General features: G+C 42.5%; 2 protein-coding genes across 2 annotated transcripts in view; one reads left to right on the forward strand and one right to left on the reverse strand.

The window, feature by feature from the left end:
* Positions 1-14,472, forward strand: part of LOC101999691 (leukocyte immunoglobulin-like receptor subfamily B member 3) — a gene marked incomplete at its 3' end in the record, with an annotated part of 197,194 nt that overhangs the window by 80,408 nt on the left and 102,314 nt on the right.
* LOC102000507 (leukocyte immunoglobulin-like receptor subfamily B member 3) lies at positions 6,718-14,017 on the reverse strand. The gene is made up of 11 exons (XM_005371712.2): positions 13,979-14,017; positions 13,861-13,896; positions 13,401-13,685; positions 12,964-13,269; positions 11,732-12,016; positions 11,301-11,606; positions 10,777-11,073; positions 9,812-10,114; positions 9,464-9,514; positions 7,600-7,605; positions 6,718-6,848 (listed from the first exon to the last, which is right to left on the reverse strand). Exons 1-11 carry the CDS (start codon positions 14,010-14,012, stop codon positions 6,718-6,720), a joined length of 2,040 nt encoding a protein of 679 aa, XP_005371769.1. The 5' UTR covers positions 14,013-14,017.

Below are 14,472 nucleotides of genomic sequence, written 5' to 3' on the forward strand. Positions count from 1 at the left end.
CCCAGTGCCTTTATCAATGGCTTCTCAGTCAGACCCCATTGTCAGCCACATTCAGAGAGTCCAGTTTGATCACATGCTCATTCAGTTCTGGTCCAGCTGGATTTGGTGAGCTCCCATTAGAACAGGCACACTGCCTCAGTGGGTGGACCAACCCCTCGTGGTCCTGCCTTCCTTGCTCGTCTTCTCCCCCCTTCTGTTCTTCAACTGGACCTTGGAAGCTCAGTCCATTGTTCTGATGAGGGTCTCTGTCTCTATCTCCATCCATCACTGGATGAAGATTCTATGGTGATATTCAAGATAATCATCTGTGTGATAGTGGGGCAAGGACAGGAGGAAAAAGAAATTAAAGACCTGGACTGTAAAAAAAAAAAAAAGGAACAGGGAAGAAGATATCTACATTACGGGAGCCATTTTAGGGTTGGCAAGAGATTTGGCTCTAGAGAGGATTGCAGGTGTCCATGGAGATGTCCCCAGCTAGATCCTTGCAAGGCAGTTTCTTTATTCATTAACTAATAAAAGCAAGACATGGACAGAAGAACCTCCTACATCACCCGTGCTCTCTTGATTAGCCACTGAAAGCATGGTACATACACTTATGTCCATGCCAGAGAGTGATTGATATGACCATCTGGTTCCTTCCTGGGACTGAACAGGACCTATTCGCAAAGGTGAAAATGATGGGCAAAAGGACAATGGCACTGGGTTTTGATCCTACTGCATGTACTGGGTTTGTGGAAGCTTAAGCAGTCTGGATGCTCACCTTACTAGACTTGGATGGAGGGGGGAGGACCTTGAACTTCCCACAGGGCAGGGAACCCTGACTGCTCTCTGGACTGGTGAGGGAGGGGGAGAGGAGTGGGGGAAGGGGCAGAGGAGTAGGAGGAGCGGAAAAGGAGTGGTGGAAGGGGGAGGGAAATGGGAAGTTAGGAGGAGGCGGAATGTTTTTCAATAAAATAAATAATAAAAAAGAATAAAAAAAGAAAATGATGGGCAAATTAGTGATAGATTTCTATACAACAGGGAGCTAACTAGAGGAGGAAGTTAGGTGTCTCTATTTGTGGAAGTCAAGTGAGTCAACAATTGAAGCTGAAGATGGATGTGGTTTAGCCCTGATCAGAGTGTAAGACACTCTTTTTCTTTCTTTTTTTTTTTTGGATTTTTGAGACAGGGTTTCTTTGTGTAGCTTTGGTGCCTGTCCTGGCACTAGATCTTGTAGACCAGGCTGACTTTGAACTCAAAGAGGTCTGTCTGACTCTGCCTCCTGAGTGTTGGAATTACAGGTCACCACTGTCCAGCCTGTAAGACACTCTTATTCATGCTTTCCCATCAAGAAAGGCCATCAGCCATTCTGAAAAGTAAAACACTCACTGGTGGTGCTACTCCATCTCAGTCTTGTGCAGTGGATAACGATCTGTGCTGTCATCTTTAAATAAAAGAAATGTTTAGGTAAAGCAACATTTGACATTGTTGCTGGTCTATTGACCTGTTATTGAAATCTGATGTTAGAAGGAACTTTTTGCACTAAATTGTGATACATCTCCAGTAGCAATGTGAGCACAACGTGTCCATCATTGCAGGAAGGTGTATGTGGATTTCCTATGTGCCTCTAGTAAGGACCCTAGCTCATTAACATATATTAATTAGCTGTGTCAGCATAAGCACATTTCTTAGCCAATATCACTGTTCAGAGTGTGCAGTGGTATTCTCTAGCTTTTCATTGTCCCAGGAACGCAAGTGTGAGACTTGCACTTATTTTAGTGATAGAAGGGTCATATTTTCTCTCTCTTTGTATGTTTTTATATGTGTCTCACTGTCTATCTCTATAGTTCTTCTCAGCCTCTTTTTCTTTGTCTTTCTCTCTCTAACTCTGTGTGTATATGATGCCACTCATGTCCTCTATTGAATTTGCAACATGGGAAGAGTGGGTTTGCTGGGGAGAGCTTAGCTCTTCTGACTGTCAATATGAGGAAAGGATTCTGAGAAGAAGGGCCCTTAGTAAGAATTCAGCATGGAGGAAGGTAGGGACCAGAGTAGAATGATAGAAAAGGAACTGAAGTATAGGGAAGAATGGATGTAGTGGTGATGGGACGCTCTAGTGCTGGAGAATGTGGGTGAATCAAGAATATATACAGGTGTTTGAGTCTTTACTGCATTGTGCTGCATAATGTCCCAGGGAGAGTGACAGAAGCAGCTCAGGTTGGGAATGCTTATGGTTAGCATCAGAATGAGAATGGAAGGATAGAGAAGCTGAATAAAACTCTTCACCATTGAGATTGATTGCCACTATGGGTTGTTTAGAAACAGTTATGCAAGTCTTAGGTGGCTCACTGGGGAAACTGACTTTCTTGCTTGCCTGGGCTTGTGGTTTGTAATTGGCAATTTCTTTGTTCCCCTGACTTCTTCATTTCTGTCAAAAGAAGCCCCTCCTAATCCCATCTCTGCTTCCAAACCTCCATAGTATATTCTCCCTCTTTGCTTTTCTATTGGAAACAGTTCCTGGTATGACATTTCAGATTCTGTGTAGGTGCCCTCAGCACTAATGCTCAGGGGATAAAGAGTATCTGACTGCTATATAAGGAATAAGAATATCATTTGCCAACTTTCAAATTGAACCTGGTAAGAATCTCTGTCCTTCCTTGGTATACAATGGTGGTAATACGTTTTCCTTTAGGGTTAGTGTGAGAATCAACTAGTGCAGCAACATGGGTGGGTTTATATAAGGATTGTTATTCCTGAAAATTTGAATTGGGTTGGGAGAGTGCATTGGTTAGTTTTCATCATCTTTACGTAGTCAAAAGTCACTTTGGAAATAGGGAACCTCAACTGAGAATAGTCTTTGATCAGATTACACTGTAGTTATGTCTGCGTGGGCACTTTCTTGATTAATGATGTTAAGAGACATCAGAACCTGATGCTCCTTCTCTCATAGGACAATACATGAAACATAGTCTGGGATTCTTGACATGATCACATCCATTCCATCATCTTAGCATGTAGTTTGCTGACTTAGGTACAGAAGGAGAGTCTATAATTTTATAGATATCAGGTATCTCTTCTGGGTACATCCAGACATTTCTCTTCAGACTCAGTTTGATTTTGCTCATTCCTCCCTTTTCCACTTCAAGCAGAAGTGTCTGGAGTGTTAAGAAGTTTTGATTATGGCTAAAGTTAGGGCAAATATCTGTTCCCTGAGTCAGAGGTAATAGATTCTGTTCATTTTGCAATTAGCAACCTGTTTCCTTAACCATGTTTCATGACTTCCTGTGAACTATTGCTGGGCACAGAGTGTAAAAGACCGTAGACCATCTTGGACTAGTGGTGTCATGTGGCCCCTTGTACAATTCCCTCCAATGTAGTAACTATCAGAACATCAATTTCTTGAGTTCATTCTAGACATCATGGATCAGAACCAGGACATATCTTGTCCCTCTATGGGCCTGCCAGATTTAGATGGAAGCATGACAGAACCAGGTAAGATTTTTCGACAGGGACAGAGTAAGGTGCTATACCGATGGTGTAGACAAGTGTAGTTAGTATCCTATGTCCTGCTCAGCTGCTAGTTTTGGTGATATATTCCTTTGAATCCAGCAGCTTGGAGGCAGGGGAGGTGGATATCTGTGAGTTTAAGACCAACTAGTTCTTAATAATGAGTTATAGGATAACCAGGGCATTGTAGAGAGACCTTGTCTGAAAAAAAAAACCCAAAGAAACAAAAAAAAATCCAAAGAAAAATAAAAAGATCTGCTCAGGGAGAGGGAAAATTGAGTACAGCCTACCAAAATAACTAGACACTCAGGTCTGGAGAATGGAACGTGTAACCTAAGTCATGCTCCAAGGGCAGCATCACCTAATTGCAAATCAAGACAAAATAATTAGATAAAACAAATTGTAGGCTAAAACCTCCCATGAACATAGCTGCAAAGTCTAAAAAAAATGTCATTTGTGCACCATGGAAAGACAGTCCTGAAGAACATGTATTCTATGACTTTATATTCATGAGAGTGTGTTAGGTATTCTATAATGCTTACAACCTGATAAACATTTACTAAACATGAATTTTGGACCATATTCTACTATTAGTCATGAGAATGTATTACAAAATGAAAAAAATACCTCTTGAAAAATTAGAACTAACCAAGTCATAAAAATCCTATTCAACATTGAAAATAATATATTTTGATGATAATAACAAGGTTAAAATTGAAAACATACATAATGGAAACTATTTTTGATAAAGAGTTAGCATTTTTCAATGTCATGCAGCCATTCATTATAGACACTCAAAGAAAACTAGGAACAGAGAACCTCCCAATTCAGAATTATTTCACGTACCCCAAACACCAAATTTAGCATCATACTGGGTTGTGAGAAAGCAGAAATTTTGCATTAAATTCGGAAGAAGGTAACAGAATCTCCTCTCTTTACACATTCTCAGCTTTGTACTTGAAGACTTAGCTAAAACATAAACAAAAGAAAAGTAAAAAAAAATTTAAAGATAAATGAGAGAGAGAGAGAAATAAATACTACTATCATTGTTTGAAGATAACATGGCCGTCTATGTAGAAATTCTAAATCATTGTTTGATAAGTCATCCTAGCAAGGAGATTCTGGGATGACTGTTATACTAACCAATTACTTTAGCATATATGAGAAATAAGCAGTGGAAAATAAATTGAAAAACACATGTATTTCATTAATCATTTCACACCCTCACATCTGTGATGTTACACTGTTCTTGTGAAGATGTCGTGATGGGGATATTTACAGTGGTTAGAAAATGTCACAGATCAGGACTTTGTGTTAGGAAACGCCTTCAAAGTCCTGCCCACACTAATTTGCCAGATTGTCCTTATTCCTTCAGTGTGGTATCATTGCCTTTTAGGAGAAACTTCAAGAAAAAAATATATTGAAGACTGAAAGGTTGGAGGGTCGTGGAAAGAGATTTGGGGCATCATAAGCAGAGTGACTATAAATATAAACTATATAAAACTAGTTTCTGATTTTACATGTCATTTTTGTTATTAAGGGACCTTCCTTGTTGTTTCTAGTCCAACAGAGAGACCCTACAGCCATAAAGAATGTGGCAATGTATAAATGAAAAATGATACATGAGAGGGAAAGGAAGAAAAATGTACAGAAATGAGTATCCAAGCCAGACACATGGGACAGCGTATTTCCTACTTTGAATATCCAGAAAAGAGTCAGTTCAGTCAGCAAATGTCCACAGAAGGTGGAGGGATGTACATTCATTTGCTGAGGAATGATCTCATCACAATGCTCACACCTTCTTCTGTACCCAAAACATATTTGCTCCCTTTAGTCTCTGTCGCAACAGTTCCTCAATGTGAGAACTGGATTTTTTCTCATTTCAATATATATATATATATATATATATGTATATATATATATATTTGAAAAAAATTTCCGCCTCCTCCCCACCTCCCATTTCTCCCCCCTCGCCCACTCCAGAAAAACATAGTTATCCTCATTTCATTTTTAAATTGTTTTTATTGCACTAGATATTCTTCTCTGCTCCTCTTCCTTCATCCCCTCTCCCCTCCAACCTTCCCAATGACCCCATACTCTCAATTTACTCAGGAGATCTTGTCTTTTTCTCTTTCATATGTAGATCCATGTGTGTTTCTCTTAGGGTCCTCTTTGTTATCTAGGTTCTCTGAGGTTGTGGACTGTAAGCTGTTTTTTTCTTTGTTTTATGTCTCAAAGCCACTTATGAGTGAGTTCTTATTATATTTGTCTTTCTGGGTCTGGGTTACCTCACTCAGGATTTTTTCTTCTAGATCCATTCACTTGCCTGCAAATTTCACACACTGAACCTCAAAGAAGAGAATGTGGGAAGTACACTTGAAAGCATTGGCAGAGGAGACCACTTCCTAAATTAAACCTCAGTAACACAGACACTGACAGAAACAATTAATAAATTAATAAACAATAAATTGAAACTGAGAAGCTTCTGTAAAGCAAAGGACATGGTTAACAAGACAAAACAGCAGTGTAAAAAATGGGAAAAGATCTTAACCAACCCTACATCAGACAAAGTACTGATATTCAAAATATACAAAGAAGTCAAGAAACTGGTTATCAAAAGAACAAACAATCCAATAAAAATGGTGTACAGACCTAAACAGCGAACTCTCAACAGATGAATCTCATATGGGCGAAAGTCACTTAAGGAAATGCTCAACATTCTTAGACATCAGAGCAATCCAAATCAAAACAACTCTGAGAATCCATCTTACACCTGTAAGAATGGCTAAGACCGAAAACAGTAATGATAACTTATGCTGGAGAGGATGTGGGGTAAAGGGAACACTCTTCCCTTGCTGGTGGGAGTGCAAACTTGTACAGATGCTTTGAAAATCAGTACTGTGGTTTGTCAGAAAGTTGGGAATAATCTACCTCAAGACCCAGTAACACCACTTTTGGGTATATACCCAAAGGATGCTCAGTTATACCACAAGGACATTCTTGACTATGTTCATAGCAGCATTATTCATAATAGGCAGAACCTGGAAGTAACGTAGATACCCCTCAATGGAAAAATGGATAACAAAAATGTGCCACATTTACACAATGTAGTACTACTCAGTGGTAAAAAATGGATTTCTTCTTTTGTTGTTGTTTTTACAGAAAACATGGATCATAAGATTTGTTTCCCAGGCTTTGAAATCTTGAAATGTGCACTTCTTTTTCTTCTGATTACATCTCAGCAGCATGTTGACTCTGTCTCTGGTTGCCCCAAGCCTTAAAGACCAGAAACCCAAGGACTATGAGGATCATGACAGAAAACCCCATCCTGATGACATTCTCCACTGTATGATCCTGGTTTTCTGAGGCGGTGGTTGTAGAAAAAGAAATTGCAGAGATTAGTGATGGTCAAAATTCCCTCAAGAGAACTTAACGTTCCCAAGATAAATGAATTTCTATCCAGAGTCCCTACCTTCCCTGGACAGAATTTGGCCCCTGTTTCCAGGGTTTTCAGTTTTAAATCTCTCACCTGTCTTGGGTTTTGACATGTTCTAGAATGTACTAATAGTCTCAGCTGATCCTGAGAACAGAAGAGTATGATGTGGGTGTGCTTAAGAGAGCTGAGGGTTTCTTTTGCGTTCCACTTTTTAATTTAATGTAAATATCCATCATTCTCATTCTATAAACTAATGAATTTCTGGAATGAATCTTTCCCTTGACATAGCTGCATTCCCTCATATTCTTATTAGTTCATTCACTGTCCCTGTGAAAACACCAATGGAAACAGAAAATTCAGAGTAGAATACATTGTTAAGACATCACTGGTATTGATCCCGAGTCACTGCACCAAGCAGCCACAGATGATTCTGAGTGTGTTTTCTCTGGTGAACTCAACAGAGATTATCTGACATACATCCTCAGTTTTGGATGAGTTCCCAAATGTATGTTTTTGTTGAGTGTTTGTTATTGTTATACTTAGATGCTCCCATCTCTCCTTTGATATGAATATTACTCTGATCTCTTATGAGTACCCAGGGACCTTATAGGGTTGAGTGAGAAGAAACTTCCTTATAATCTCAGAGATTAGATATGGTTTCTTCTAAGGTTGATAACCTGTGTCTTGGTATTAAAGTTCCTGAGATGTTCATCCTCACATCAGACCAAGAAATTACAAATAGGAGCACATCTTTTTGGTGTATATTGATCACCTTGTGTTTTTCATATTCTTTGAGTAATGTAGAATCAAGGTGTAGAGAAGAATTATGTAGACTGCTTTGCAGTCCTTGATCTCAAAAGTGTGATGTGTGTGTGTATGTGATGTGTGTGTGTGTGTGTGTGTTTGTGTGTGTGAACTAGGAAAGAGTATACATGGCAAGTCACTAGGTTTACAGGATTACATGACTGTCTCACACTAAGCATAGCTCTCAAGACTGACATTTCTAATCCTAACTTTTGTAATATTTACAAGTAGTAGATATTAAGACAAATGGGACTGACTGCAGCATGAGGACAGAGTGGTACAGACCTCCCACCACTTTAGGAGACTCCAGGGTCCGTAGTGGAGGGGCCATGCATGTCCTAACCCCAAAGCTTCTCTTGGTCAGATCAACACACCAAGGGCATGTAGGAGATATTCTTAGCTGTCAACCTTCAAAGAATGTAGAGCCCATATAGTTTCAGGACCCCTATTTCACCATGTAGGGAAAAGTTGTAGATTTTACAAAGCAATAGGTTGTGATTGAGACTGCTGGGTTTTATTTTGCTTAATGTGATAATTGCTATGTTTAGGTGCTCATTATGAATTCTTTTGGGTAGGGTTGAGCTGGAGATGTGAATCTGTTTTGATAGAATGAGTATATAGCAAGGCAAGATTAATGCTTATTACAAGAAGACTACCTCTACCTCTTCCTCTGGAGACTCTGTGAGCCATGGATGCATTGAGAGTAAGGATTGTAAATACTGATAAGTGGTGGGTGATGAACAAAGGTCAGCACTGTGGGCTGGTTTCTGCTTAGTATCCTACATCTGTCTGTGGCCTCTCAAGATGCTCCTTTAGACTGCCTGAAACCTTCTGGATTCCATTAGGAAGGACTGTAATAAGAATTCCTAGAAATATCCATGTGGTCCTCTACCAATCTGGCTGACCCTCTACATCATATGTAACCCAATCCTAGCCAACAATTGCTCTACATGGAGGATGCTGAGATACCCCTTCAGTTCAGAAAAAATCTGGATCACCTCACCTGGGACCATGAGTTTCACAGGAGCACTGGCAAAATACAGCATATATAGAGATGCATTGAGGTATTCAGAGAACCTCTAGATTCTCCTGAGAGTAGAGGCCACAGAACTCATGGAGAATACTAGAACTATGTCCCACGATCTAGAAGAAGGAGTCTGAATGCCCTGCTATAGCCCAGTGCCTCACTCTTGCACAAATTACAACCACTAGGGGACTATGGGACAGATCCACTGCAGAGTCTGGAGGATTCTTTTGTAATGAGAAGTAACAGCCAAGGCCAGTACTGAAAGAAACTTAAGGTATGGGCCACACTTATTCCTTTTTTATGCAGAGAAGTAGCTATCCAGAAAAAGAAGAATATTTCAATTCTGTATCTTCAGAAGCAGTTATTTCAATTCCACAACTTGCTATTGTCCATTAGTGTCCCATATTCCAACAATTTTGTAGCCTTCTGGGGCCTGACTTCATGCAGTGGAGAGGTTTGTTCTCAGAACCATATTGGCAGGATGGGAAGATGAATGTCTGGGTTCCCTGTTTTCCTAACTATCTGCCTGGACCTAAACATATTTCTCTGGATTCCACCTTCTGTAGCACAACTAAAGCCTGAGCCTCTGGGGTCTCTGTTGTGAACTAACAAGCTGAAGTGACAGAGAAATGAAGATTTTACTGGACTAAGAGTAAGAAAGCTGCCTGGGGGTGGAACATACTTCCTGCACTTAGGTGCCTGATACTCACCAGCTGTTGGCTTGGGCCTTGAGGGTGGAAGGTTGGAGGGTCGAATGGATCCTAGGAAAAAGAACAAGAGGAGGGTGAGTGTTAGATGCTAACCTAAGTCTTGTCCTCCTCACTGTCCTACATCTGCCCTGTAATCTTCCCAAGATCCTCATGCTGTCTACCTCAAACCTAGATTGAAATAGAGAATGGAGTGGACATTACTTGAAGGACTGAAGTTGGCATCATCTTCTCTTGCAGGGAAAGTGCCTTCAGACTAACCTTTCCCATTGTTCCCTTAATCCCATCCAAGTCAAGGGCTCTCCTAGGGTTTGGATTCTAAGTCACCATGACAGTTTAGGGTCACTTCACCTGAGACAGTGAGCTCCACGGGGGCACTGGAGTTTGACAACAGGTAGACAGATGAGTCCCAAGAACCATAGCACCTGTATGTGCCTGAGAGCATTGAGGACACAGCACTCATGTTGAATTCTGCTTGAAACATCCACATTTGGAACTTTGATTTTAGTCTCTTGGTTGAGTGGGCTGCTCCATCCTTCGACAGAATGAAAGTGTCCACCTTGTATGTTGACTGACAGAGTAGGGTCACATTGTCTCCTGAGTATACTGTTGAATTAGGCTTCACTGAGAGGGAAGGAGTGAAAAATAGTTGTCCTAAGGAGAAAAGGGATGATGAAAGGTGATGTGGGAAGGTCATTTGTCAATCTGTTGTTTCATTGGTTAATCAATAAAGAAAACTGCTTGGTCTGATAGGTCAGAAAATTAGGTAGGTGGAGTAGACAGAACAGAATGCTGGGAAGAAGGGAAGTGAGCCAGACACCATGCCACTCCTCTCCAGGGCAGACGCAATGAAGCTCCAGCCCAAGATGGACGTACACTAGAATCCTTTCCGGTAAGCCACCACGTCGTGGTGCTACATAGATTATTAGAAATGGGTTAGTCAAGACGTGAGAGTTAGTTAAAAAGAGGATGGATATAATGGGCCAGGCAGTGTTTAAATGAATACAGTTTGTGTGTTGTTATTTCAGGGCATAAGCTAGCCAGGTGACCGGGAGCCGGGTGGCAGGAACGCAGCTCACAGCTCCATCAACAGAAAGGCTACCTTTAATGTTCTGAGATGACACAAAACCTGTATCTGTCCTCAACACCTGGAACTCCATCTTTGTTCTCTACCTGAGCCATTCTCCTGCTCTACTGTCTCTGCATTTGTTCCCAAATAAGATTCCTATCCCTCATCCCAGCCACCACCTCCTAAAATTCCCCATGAGAACTCATGCTGAACCTAGGTGCTTGATAGTATCTATTTAGTTCCTTACCTGCGATCAGGATATCCAGGGGATCACTGGAGGCTGACCACTCAGAGGAGAGGTTGTGTGCACCATAGCATCTGTATTGGCCTCCAGTAGAGGTGCTGACAGATCCCAGTGAGAAGTTTGCCAAGGAGAGGTCAGCCTGGCTCCACCAGACATAGTGCTGTATGGGGTTATCTTCCCCTGCCTTGTACAGAGCAAATCTATCATAGTTGATGTCAGACAAACACTGCAGGGTGAGGTTTTTTCCAGGGTCCTGGATATGGCCTTGGTGAGTCAGCAGAGAGGGCTTCTTGGACAGGCCTAGAGAGGAGGTGACAGACTATGGACTGGGGATCTAGCTTTTAGCAAACACCTATCCCCTCTCATCCTGTCCTACACATGTTACTGCTTCTTCCCAGCTGTCAGGATCTGGATCCGTCACTTGGCTCTTTCTTTTATACTTTTTCCCTGCAACTACTCAGCAGGAAAGATCCATGGCAAGGGGCTAGGCTCTCAAAAATATTTGGTCAATGATGGGGCTGACTCACCAGAGATGTGTATTTCCAGGGGGTCACTTGGTACTGACCACATCTGTGGAGCTTGTTTGTAGTAACCATAACATCGGAATGTCCCTTTATGATCTGGAGTTATATGATCTATAGAGAAATAGGCTTGGTACTGCCTAATACTGTGTATGTACTGTGAGTTCATGGAGCTGAGGAATTTCTGATCTTCCTTGGTGAGAATGAGCTTGTCATATCTCTCCCATGAAATACATTGGAGAGTGATGTTCCTTCCTGAAGTCGCCATAGGCCTGGGCAGTGCTGACAGCCTGGGTTTACCCTTGTGGATTCCTAGGACAGAATGAGCAGCCTGTTACATGGGCTCACACAGCCACAGTGCTCTCCAGAGCTAGAGTGTGGGAGGGGAATACTTCTGAGAGCAGAGCTTTGGGCTGAAACCCTGCCTGTCCCCTCACCTGTCACGACCAGTTCCAGGGTGTCACTGCGCTCTGACCAACCACCCAAACTGTAGCAGTAACAGCGATATTGCCCCACATGTTGCCTTGTTACAAAAGGGATGGAGAACTTGGCATTGTTCTCAGTTTCCTCTGGGGTCTGTGTACCCCATGGTTTCTGACTTCCTTCTTTATGCAGAATATATATTTCTGTATCCATGGTCCCCTGACAAGAGATAGTCACTGTACTTCCAATTGCAATCACAGAGCCTGGCTCAGCCTTGATGGTGGGTTTGTGGAGGGTCCCTGCAAGGAATCAGGAAAGAAGAAGATGAGTTTGTCTGAAAGTGGCACTTAGAAAGTCACATTGTGGATGACCCTTTTTTTCCTTTTAATTTATTCTTCTCTCATACAATACATCCTAATAGTAGTAGCCTTATCTCTTCCCTCTCCCAGATATCCACTGCACCTCTGTTTCCCTTAAGAAAACACAGGTTTCCCAGTGATATTATTCCAACAAGGAATGTAAAAGCATGCAATAAGAATAGGCACACATTCTTATATTAATGCCAGACAAGGCAACCCAGAAAAAGAAAAAAAAACATCCCACATGCAGCCAAGAGTCAGAGACAGCCCCACTCCTATTATTATAAGTCTAAAATAATCCCCAAGCTAACCAGGCAATGGTAGTGCATGCATGTAATTCCAGCACTCAGGAAAATAACAGAGGCAGATTTCTGGAAGTTCAATGCCAGCCTGGTGTACACAGGCAGTTTCAAGACATGAAGAGCTACACAGAATAAAACAAAACACCTAAGGTAAACAACCAAAGCATGTGTGCCGAGGGCCTAGAGCAGACTCATGTAATCTCCATGGTTGTTCTTTCAGTCTCTGTGAGCTCTCATGCTTCCTGCTTGGTTGATTGTGTAGACCATGTTCACCTAATGCCCTAAGGGCTCTGACTCCTACAGTCTTTCCTCCCTTTCATCTGTGGGTTCCTTGAGCTCTTGTGGTTGGTACTTGAGCTGATCCAAAATGCCAGACGGTTCCATGAAGATTCTTTTCTGTCCTGGACCTGCAGAATTTTGCTGTCACTGTCTGCCTTGGATTCTGCATCTTGGGTCCCACTGCCTCCCTTACTCTTTGTCAATGAGCTCAGGAGTCCTGGCTCCTCACGTACAGTACACACCAAGACCTCTCTGAGCACCTCTATCATTCCAACATCATTCTAGGGGAAGTCTTGGATTCCTCACCTGAAAACAGGAGCTCCAGGGGGTCACTAGGTTCTGACCACACCAGTGGGCTGTTCTTGTTAAAGCTGTAGCATCTGAATGTCCACCTTTGACTGGAGGTCACAGGGCCCACAGAGAACAGGGCCTGAAACTGCCTAGTAGAGTTTTTATACTGTGAGTTCCGCATCCTGGAAAGCTTCTTTTGTCCTTTCTTAATCAGAACAAACCTGTCATATTGCTCCTTTGAGGCACATTGGAGGGTGACCTTCCCTCCTTCATTCACTGCAGGACTGGGCAGGGCTGACAGACTGGGTTTCCTGTAGACTCCTAGGAGAGAAAGTGGAATCAATGAAATGTTCTCAAGGGCTCGTCTTTCATGGTGTTGGAGAAAGTTCTTTTGAACAAATTCTCTTCTTTAGCATCAAGCCCAAGGCTGTGGACCCTGTGTGTCCTCTCACCTGTCACCACCAGCTCCAGGGGTTCACTGTGTCCTGACCATCCATCACGTGTCTGATACTGGCAACTATATCGTCCTGCATGGTGATATTCTATGTTTGAGATGGTGAATTCAGCCTTGTCAATAGAATTCTGTGGAATCTCTATGGGACTTAAATATTTATATCCATCTTTATACAGACTGTACACTTTGGCTCCTGTTGTTCCCTCACACACGATGGTCACTGTAGCCTTCTCAGATACAACAGAGTCTGGCTGTATTCTGAGGATAGGTTTAGGGAGAGTCCCTGTAAGGAAATGAACAGCTATGACCGAGGAGAGTCATCCTCAGATTTCATGCCCCAACTCCAATACTCCAGCCATCCCCAGGTTTAGCACACATATGTCATTTTCTAGCCTCACCGCCCAGCATGGCTCCAGGAATGATGAGAAGCAAAGGTCAGAGCATTTGCATACGCTCACCTGCCAGCACTTGGGTCCCTATGCCCAGAGTCAGTCCTGAAAGAGAGTTCCCTGTGAGAGACTGTGGGACAGCATCAGCCTTAGACCAAGGTATCCCCTCCCCATCTCCACATCTCACCCACACAGAGCAGGGCTGTGAAGGTGAAGGTCATGGCGTCTCCTCCTGGAAGCTGCAACTGTGTTTATGAGCAGAGGTACGGGAGACTGCCTGGAGAGACAGGAACACAGGGTGTGGCCTCTGGAGGCAGGTACTCCGCATGACATGGTTGTATTGGCACAACCCCAGAGGAAGGGGAACTGCCTTCTTCAGGCTCTGACTTTCTCAAGGCTGGGATTAGGTCAGGTAGTAGATTGTGAAATCAGTTCTTTGATGGTTGAGGTTTCTATAATCCAATCAGTGTTTCCCTCATTCTGTCCTCATCTTTGGAACTGTATGAAGATTACATGTAAGAAACACATGGATTGGGAGCCTAGGCAGTTTGGATGCTCACCTTACTAGACCTGGATAGAGGTGGGTGGTCCTTGGGCTTCCCACAGGTCAGGGAACCCTGATTGCTCTTCGAACTGATGACGGAGGGGGACTTGATCGGGGGAGGGGGAGGGAAATGGGAG

This window comes from Microtus ochrogaster, unplaced genomic scaffold (assembly GCF_000317375.1).
Source record: "Microtus ochrogaster isolate Prairie Vole_2 unplaced genomic scaffold, MicOch1.0 UNK123, whole genome shotgun sequence".
Lineage (NCBI taxonomy): Eukaryota > Metazoa > Chordata > Mammalia > Rodentia > Cricetidae > Microtus > Microtus ochrogaster.